Genomic DNA, 9261 nt, shown 5'->3' on the forward strand with positions numbered 1-9261 from the left:
AGAGTACCAAGGTGGCATGTTGGACTTGTTCATTTATTCCTAGTGGTTCTGTGCAAACATGTCTCAGATGTTTTAATAGGACATTTTAATGACTGTTTATGCGCGACAGTCTGTGTGTGTCCAGACACCTCAGTACGCTCAGGCAAGACTGTTCTCATGGTAGCAGCATTTTTAGGACTTAGGAGTCTTTGTCTGGCCATCAACAAAAGCCCTTGGATTACTGGTGAGGCTGGCTCACAGTACAGCTGTGTGCGTGTATGGGCAGGTCAGTGGAATGACTGGAGCTCCGGTGGGCTAAGCGCTCGAAAAAATGCAGTTTGGTGAGATTGTAGATTAGGGGGGAGGGAGGGGAAAGGGACAGGTGCTGACTCCACAGAGGGAAACAAAAGGCACACTTCAATTTCTCCATGGCTCAGGGGAAAATCTCCAAACTTGAGGAGAAAAAAAAAATGTGATTTATGTTCACCTGTAATGATTTTTTTTTTATTATTATCTTTTTGTTTGACACATTCAACAAAAGAAGAGCTGTGCATAATAATAAAAAACTGTTATCTTCAGTCAGTTTGGTTAATGTCATTCGGGCAGTGTTATGGTGGCACGGTGACATTTAGCAATCACTTGAACTGCATATCCACCTTTCAAAACCTGTGATCACCTTTTGCCTGCAGCACAATAACAACACTAAGACCTAGGTGCAGAGAGCTTTTGATTGGCCGAGAAGCAGCCAATGGAAATGCAGGGAAAGAGTCACAGGCGAGCCACAGCACCTCTCTGCACTCACCTGATACGTTACCTGGCTGAGCTCAGAGCCAGCATCTCATTACTTTTCCAATACAATCCATAACTAAGGCTCATTGTGTCCCGTAAGCCCCAGCAGTCAAGGTGTTTCTCTGTATTTAAAAGTCAAGGAGCCATGGCGGTGGCAAACTTTCACTACATTACTCGGATGAGCAGTGGCTTCAAGGTCTACATTTTAGATGGTGAGTTGTCTTTTTTTATTTATTTTGCTCAATAACATGGCAAACTCCCCTTGAATTCATCAGTGGAACATATTTCTGCAGCTGGTATGCTATAACATTATCATTATACAATTACACATTCAGATTCTATGCCATTAAAGTCTATAACAATTTTCATTTTCAGTACAGTGGCTTTTATTATTGTGCCTTGTATGGTTTCATGTACATTTCAACAGGAAGGACTTATGTCAATTTTGTGCCATTTAATTTATTATTATTTAATATCATTCTGATAAGAACCATCACAACTTCACTTGGTGAAACATGTCAAGTTTTTTGCCAGAAAGAAAAAAAATTATGGATTTTAGCTTTTGAGTAAAAAGAGTCATTACTGACTAGGCTTTGAAGGTACTCAAGATTTAAACAAGACTTCTTCTGTACTTTTAAAACCTTACTGCATTTCTTCTGAATCTGAATTTAAAACCTGAGGAAATACAGTAGACCAGAAGGTCAGGCAACATGTTCCCTCGACTAATGGGGAAGAAATAACCATGCCTGAGGCACCAGAAAATCAGCATAGGTGTGGTTTACCTGCCCCCCTCCACCCCCCCTCCACAATGGCACTCTGTCTGAGCGAGTAGCTCATAAGTGTTGGAAGTGTTTGGCCAGTAGGGAATGTGGATTCAAACCAGGACTGAGAGCTAGAGGTGTGAAAACACAATGAGCGATTTTTGTCTTGCAGTGCAGAACAGATGATCACCCATTGTTCCATTTTATCACGGCAACACAGTAGCAGGCGTCATTGTGAATGGGTTTTCTTTTCAAGCATTGCAAGTTTGATTTGAATACAGTTAAAAGAGCATTTAAGACCTCAAGTTATCATGTGAAATGTGGATTTCTAAGGGCGATGTTAACTGAGAGCCACTGTAGAGTTTGAATATACAGTCTGATGTTTGGACTATATGCATGCTTGGTGTGAAAATGTGTGCTTGTTGAAATGATTGCAGTGAAACAAGAGAGAAACAATCTGACTGACTCATACATTTTACAGTTTACTACACACCTAGTGTAGTAAACTCATAGATCAACACATAAAGGACATTAGCAGCTGCATGTTGACGTAATTCTGCTTGTTTACTCACAAAACTGCTGTGTGTTCACCTCTGAGGGTCCCACAGGAAAAGGTGCTGCTTAATCCTTACAAAGCTAGAGCTCGTTTAATTAGTCATACTCTGTGACACTGAAATTGGCTGATTTTGCTCACATGACTATGCAGCTAGGCTGAATGCCAACATTATGCAGAAAAACAACATTTACCGTTAGCACTGAATCAGCTGTGTAGTGTTGTAACCCTCACTGATCAGGTACTTCTAGTTCTACCACTTAACGGAGTTTACAATTAACGGTGACAGGAACAGTTTCCCACGAATATGAGCCATAGAGATAGACGTCATGGATCAAAACAATCAACGACTGATCACTATGCCGTGTGCCAATATCAGTGCAGCCAAACTCACTAGCACCAGTATTTACTGTCTTTTTACAAATGCTATCTGCCTAATTAAATGACCACAACATCTATACAATTATCACATTGTTCATAAGTTGCCATTCTAATTTTGCATGACAACTTCTCTTATTTTTCAGGTCAGCCCAACCTCAGAAGTGAAGACAGATACAGACATATCACAAATGACCGGATTCGAGTCCCAGCTGTGTATCCCATCAAACGCAAGCGCAGCCATGAGAGAGGCCTAACTTTGGAGGAAAGGTTGGTGCAACATGTTTATTCCAGGCATTGAATAATAATTCAAATCTCCAAATAGGCTGAATGAATAATGTAAAATGTAAATTCTCCTCATTTGATCTTATGCAAGTTCCCGCATCCATAGAGTGATGGCATTTTCCAATGAAAAACTGTTTCAGGCGAGAGAGGGCACTGAGCAGAAGCAGTGGTAAAGCTGTCCAGAGAGCAGCAGCAGCACCAGCAGCATTCAGTGTCCCACAGAGTCCCACATCCACCTGGAGTCCAACCCCCAGCCCCACCAGCCCTCTGCCCAGCCATGTGTACTACGCACCAGTGATGGATGAACCACTTGCCCTCATCAAAAAACCAAGAAAGGAACCTGAGAGCACAGAGGAAAAGACCAAAAGCCCTTCTACCAGTCAAATACAGGTAATTCACCAGGAGAAATAGGAACTCCTTGAGCCTGCAGCAAGGAAAATGCAATTCTGCCAAAGATCAAGGGCAGCAATGCTGTCATAGCTGCTGTAGGAAAAGTGGTAGTGTATACGTCTTTGTGATCTCAGTGTAGCTCCAGGCTACACAGGGCATCTGTGTACCTCCCATGTCTATAGCTTGTGAATCCAACAGCACAGGCACTGCACGTCCCGCAGAGTGTTTACAGGCCTGTGCTTGTCCAAGCTATGCAATCCAGCCAGATTCGGGAAGAAAATGTGAGCAATGGAGGGAGGAATGCTATCAACAAGACCAAACAGACTGCTCTTTCTTTGACCTGTTTATGCCACCACAGTGGGAGTGATCCGACTCCCATCGGCAAACAAACCTGTTTAATGGGTTTTCAAATCGTTCAGTTTTCAACCTGAACTTTCTACAGTACACAGGGATGTTTTGGCTATATTGAAATAGCAATGCAAATTTTGAGGTGTGTTGAGAAAATGGAAATCTGGTTTGATGAGTTGTAGAAAGAGCAATCCAACACTTGTTTTCATTCAATCAGTGATCCGTCTGTTCCTTTTCAGATGCGTCCCTCTGTGATCACATGTGTCTCCTCAGTCAGAAAGCCCTCCTGCAGATCCGAGGTTCACAGCAGTCACTCACCAGGTCAGTCTCACACTCTTTGTCTGTCACCTCTTTCATCACTCTGTCACTCCCTAAAACATTACTGGGAGTCACACATCATACTGTAGGTGTCTGCGCGCTCGTTTTTATTGACTCACCGAGGGTTCATCATGAAGGTGTGTTTTTGACCTTTGTCATGCATCCTTTGTATTCCAGCGATTCCTAACTGCAGCTACGACCATGTGGTTGAGGAGCATTTCCAAAGGAGCCTCGGGGTGAATTACCAGCAAGCTCACACCCAGCAGCTCTCCATCAGTGTCTCTGTGGATGACCACTTTGCCAAGGCCCTGGGAGACAAGTGGCTGCAGATTAAATCCAAGTCTTCCTCCTGTTCCTCCACACCACCCAGCAGTCCAAGCATCACTCACTCCCCTAGCTACAGCCACAGTCCAAACCAATCCCACAAAGAAACCTTGAGCACTTCATCACCAACCTCTAGCCGCTGGTCCGTCAATTAAACCAGAAAAGAAGCATTTGCTCTGGGAGGAAAAATGGACTTTGTGACTTTTAAGGTTTTACTGAGTGCAGCTCCGCTTTTTGAGGAATGGAAGTGCCAAGAGTGCGGTTGAGAGGGAATCTAACAGATGCGGGACACTGATTTCAGTCGCATTCGGCCTCTGTGTGTCCACATCTAAGAGCAAACAAATGTAGCATTAATTGGGACGCCCTCGTTTTGTTACATTTCTGTCCTCTGCTTGTCAATGGCATTTGATTACCTGAGGTAGATGGTGATATGGGATGAATGGAAAATCAACCAAGTAATCCTTTGCATTTCTTTAATTTTGTGTCTTTCATTTCATGTGGTCAGGATGGCATGATTTCATTGTATTATATTTATATTCTGATGCACCTGGGTCTCTTTAAGTCCGAATGATCAGCCTATCTGCTGTATAATACTGTGCTTACAAGCTGTACCCAAAATGTATGAAAGTTTTGACAAAAAAAGGATAAAAGCTCATAAAGTCAAAATACCTTCGAAAGCTCTTATGTCTTTGTCATTTATCAAAGTAGTTTTGTATCGTGATATACATATCTGGCAAATGTGCACACATCATTTGATTACAAATGGTAACTGCATTAATTTGGTCAAATTTCTTCAGAATACGACACGTTTAGGGTTACAAAATGAACAAAACTCCATTTGTACGTAGAGGTCATGAACTCATGCGGACACCTGGTGAGCACAGGTAGGGTGGTGTACCAGACAACTTAATTTCAGTGGTGAGTGACTGTGTGTCTACAACACATCCGGTACACTCATAGCATATTAAGACTAAGAGCTGTTCCTGCTCATTCAGTGGAAACGAAATGGCCAGATGAGCAACTTTGCCGGGGCTTTTTCCCTGGAGGATTGAGGGAATGTTGGGTGCGTGTCCCGGCAGGCACCGGAGCTTGTGTTCTGACATTCCTGTCTCCTGAGAAAATGACTCTGTAAGATCCTACAGATCCTGTTTGGCAAGGGACAGGAGGGAGGGAAGAGGGAAAGGAAGGGTAGGGCTAACATAGGCCTGAGCATGAGAACCGACCGTGCTATTCAGTTTCTTATTTGCATGTTCTATCTTGTCTAACTTTAAATATGATACGGAGGATTGAAAAAAAAATAGAAAGCTGCCCTCTTTGAAATCACAGTGGGTTTTTATAAATTTGCATCATGTGGGAAATAACCTGAATGCACTGACAAGTTGAACAGCTTTAGGAGAATATGTCGTAAATCAGGCAGAACGGTGGGGGAAACATGTTTTTACAACAACATAACAAAAAAAAGGTAATCACATGAAAATTATGGTTTGTATCACTGGATGGCAGGACTTCAGGCATCTGCATAAACCCATCTTCTAATGCACAGTGTATAGTGTCATGCAATTCACATAAAGCAGATTATTAGCATTTACCTTGCAGCAAGTGCATCCATACATGAGTAAATACTCTTTAATGTGGATGGATATTTGCTCCCTAATTGAGGAGTGTTGAAACTGGTATTTCCACTCAGAGTGCGTTCTTTAGTCAGTGTAACCTGAACAGGGGCGTTGATGCCATCTAGAGGCCCTTAGGTAAACCGTTTACAGTAGACAGTATCCATAAAAAAATGCTCTCATGTTGCATTATGAGCCGTGCAGACAAGTGGAAAAACTCATGAGTGCAATACTGGAAATCGACTAACTAAAGAGAGAGAAACAGATAAAGAGAGATTAACAGAGGGAATATACTCCTCAGTAGTTACTGTAGCCATACGTTTTGGGATTTCACTCTGAAGCTCTTAGTCCATGTCAGTGGAATCAATAAGAGATTTACTCTGTGTGTGGTGACCTTTAACAGGAGGATCACTACTGACTAAGTTAACCTGCGTCAGTGTAGGGCTGGGCAAAATGGACAAAAACAAATAATACAATATGTTTGACCAAATACCTCGATATTGATATTGTGACACTACTGTAGGGGTAGCTATTGGCGTTTTCATGAAACATAAGAAGATAGAGGCTTTTAACAAAGCAGCTACAACAACTAAAATAGGTTCAGAAATTCTCTTTACTGTGTTGCATCCTTTAAAAGCAGGACAACACTTATTTTAGATCCCAATGTTACAAATTCTCAGATGATATCCAGTCTCATATCATGATATAAATATCGATATATCACCCAGCCCTAGGTAAGTGTCCCTACCATTACTGTAACAAAAGCTAGATCAAATAAAAAATATTTGACCTGACATGTTTATACCTTAGCAGATCACAATTCACAATATAATTCTTTGATTAATTGGTGTTTTTCACACAGATACAGGTTTTTCCCTCTCATTTCAGGACATGACTACACTGTGTGTCCAATGCTTGTATCTGCATATGCATTTACTGTACATGTGCATGTACTGTAAAATGTGGGCACAAGATAGCATGTACATGTATGCACTAACCGCAGTACTGTGGAGAAAAAGTGCTGTTTAAAACAAATACGTTTTGTTATTGTGAGCTGCGGGGCACAGGTGATCTTTGAGTACGTTTCAGTTGCAGGAGGCTGCTGAAGTTATATATAGGGCGACTGGCTATGTGAATGTTAGAGAAAAACATTCTCATGCTGCTGCAGGACAAAAAACACATTGTTCTTCAGGCCAAAATGGTAGATAATTACAAATTTCAGCAGCTCAAACATCACAGAAAACAGCATTTACCTCACTTTTACTTCAGGAGTAGTAATTAGGTGAGCATCGCCACACAGAAAATTGGCCAAGCTTTGTGGGAAAATTCTTGTATTGTGCGTGGCTTGTCACAAGACAGATCAGTATCAACAAGTCAAAGAGAATGCTATGTATAATGGAAATATATCCCCTAAGCTCCAAAGAACATGATTGCATGCGGTTGAATGTGTGACTGTAACTATGTCAGCAGATTTCCACTGTTAGAAATACAATGTTATCTATTGTAGAACTGGGTCGGATTCCTTTTCACAATTCATGTCCAAATGCTTCTTGCTTACAGTAAACCATCTATTATCATAGCTTAAAGTGTGATTAAATAATGTTTGTTGTGAAGAAAAGGTTTTGGACTTTAAGAAACAGGCAGCCTTGGTTAGTTTATTTGTCATCAGTGCTGGTTGAAGAAAATGTGGCATGAAACCAAAATTCTCAACTTGGCATTCATATGCCTCCTGCTCACTCAACTATTATTAGAACTATGGAATATGGAATAGCATTGCATGTGGTTTCAACTCTTTACAAAATATTATATAATACAAAACTTTTACAAACACTGCTAAAAAAAAAATACAACCATCCTGGTGCTCATAAAAAAGAAAGGGAAAAGGGGAAAATACTTAGATGATGATAGTCTTGACCCCTTGAACTATTAAATTACTTGCACTTAATTTCTCCTTAAGTAGCTTTACAGTTACAGAAGACATTTTTTTCCATATTGTATGAAAATGGCACATATATCCTCTGTATCTGCTGGTTGCAGTGCTCCATTGAAGCTACATCACACCTATATTGAGTGAAACATTCAAAGCCTAGATGCTGTTGTTTTATGGTTGCACCAATACATCAAACAGGAAAAAACAAATCTAGATGTCTTGTGCATCATTTTAGACACATTTCCCTGAAATCCAACAGGACATGTTTGGTAACCTTGGGATTGCCAGGGGAATTTAAAATAAAGTTCTGTAGGTTTGAATTGAGCTCAGCCATGCAGCATGAATTCGTAATGATGACTCTTCCGATGTGACTGGCATCACTGATACAGTGCTCCCGTTTTCTACTCCCGACACGTCAAAATTTGATGTGTAAAGCACTAGAAAAGGTGAGGAGGTATAAAACTGTACCCCAGTATTATGCTGACAATATCAGCTCACCAACGTGACATGTGCAACATTTACACCTCAAAACTCATTTGATGTGACACTGGCTGTGCTCTGATCCTCTCATATTTTCTCTGAAGCATGGACAAACAGCTCAGCCAGTCCAGGACAGGTTCACGTCCAAAGTGTGCTGACCGCTGACCATCCCTGCTTGTTTTAAACGAATTCAGTAGAGTACGAGTCATTTGACCCCGCCGTACTTTGCCGGGGTCAGAATGTTCCACACAGCTGACATTTGTGCGCTTCAGAGGCTGACTTGTCAGATGTCATAGTTTCCAAACACCTCACCTCACTACAAACAGCTACTGAATAATAAGTAATGAAAGGGAAGTCATCAGCAGATTTGGAGGCACTGTAGCATTTCAGACATGAGCAAATTCTGCTGACTTACAAGGTGTACAGACACTCCAGTGGAATTTCAGTGGAAAGGGGAATTAATAGGAAATAACAGGTTGATCAGTAACAGGTTTTTTGAAACTGCTCTTTTACACTCTGTTTTACGATAGTCTTAACAGCTATGTTCAGATTAATAGTGACTCCCTCATAGCCAGACACGGATACACTGATCCCTTTGTGATCATGTTACTGCAGAACAAACTGTTTGTGAATCATTTGTCTTTGATGGTGGGGTTTTTATGACTGAGAGAGACAGAGGGAAAAGAAAAAGAGCAGAAGTGAACCTTTAATAAGTTGTCACTACAAAACTGTGAGCTACAGGCCTAATACCTGTTGGAATAATACAGTGATATACAATAGAAATGGGAGTTCACTAGAAACTCACTACTGTGTACCAAAGCTTAATGTACCCTGTTCTTATAGGAATACTATCCTTTTTTGTGCGCACAAAATCCTAATCCGTGCATGACTATTGATGCACCTGCATACACATTGGAGGGAGTCTTTGAATCCCTGAATGTTTTATGAAGTTTTACCATTAAAATTCATATTAAATCTAATAATTTATCATGATTTTTTGTGCAACCGGGATGTACTAACCTCCCAGGGTGTACATGCCATAATCTGGCCCCAGTCTGGAGGATTGGGAGCAATTTTTCTGAAAAGCAAACTGAGAGTGAGAAATTACAAATAAAT

General features: G+C 41.1%; 1 protein-coding gene across 1 annotated transcript; it reads left to right on the forward strand.

Moving 5' to 3' along the window:
* Positions 1-821: 821 nt before the first annotated feature.
* vgll4l (vestigial like 4 like) lies at positions 822-4737 on the forward strand. Its single transcript, XM_030060319.1, has 5 exons — positions 822-980; positions 2607-2730; positions 2886-3135; positions 3723-3804; positions 3979-4737. Exons 1-5 carry the CDS (start codon positions 914-916, stop codon positions 4278-4280), a joined length of 825 nt encoding a protein of 274 aa, XP_029916179.1. The 5' UTR covers positions 822-913; the 3' UTR covers positions 4281-4737.
* The last annotated feature ends 4524 nt before the right edge of the window (positions 4738-9261 follow it).

This window comes from Myripristis murdjan, chromosome 9 (genome assembly GCF_902150065.1).
Source record: "Myripristis murdjan chromosome 9, fMyrMur1.1, whole genome shotgun sequence".
NCBI classification, from domain to species: domain Eukaryota; kingdom Metazoa; phylum Chordata; class Actinopteri; order Holocentriformes; family Holocentridae; genus Myripristis; species Myripristis murdjan.

What these genes read in the sequence shown, in the direction of transcription:
- vgll4l (XM_030060319.1), top strand. Translation starts at nt 914, where the DNA reads ATGGCGGTGGCAAACTTTCACTACATTACTCGGATGAGCAGTGGCTTC. An exon ending in CAAGGTCTACATTTTAGATG is followed by an intron (nt 981 to 2,606) that starts GTGAGTTGTCTT and finishes CTTATTTTTCAG; the next exon opens with GTCAGCCCAACCTCAGAAGT. An exon ending in TCACAGCAGTCACTCACCAG is followed by an intron (nt 3,805 to 3,978) that starts GTCAGTCTCACA and finishes TTTGTATTCCAG; the next exon opens with CGATTCCTAACTGCAGCTAC.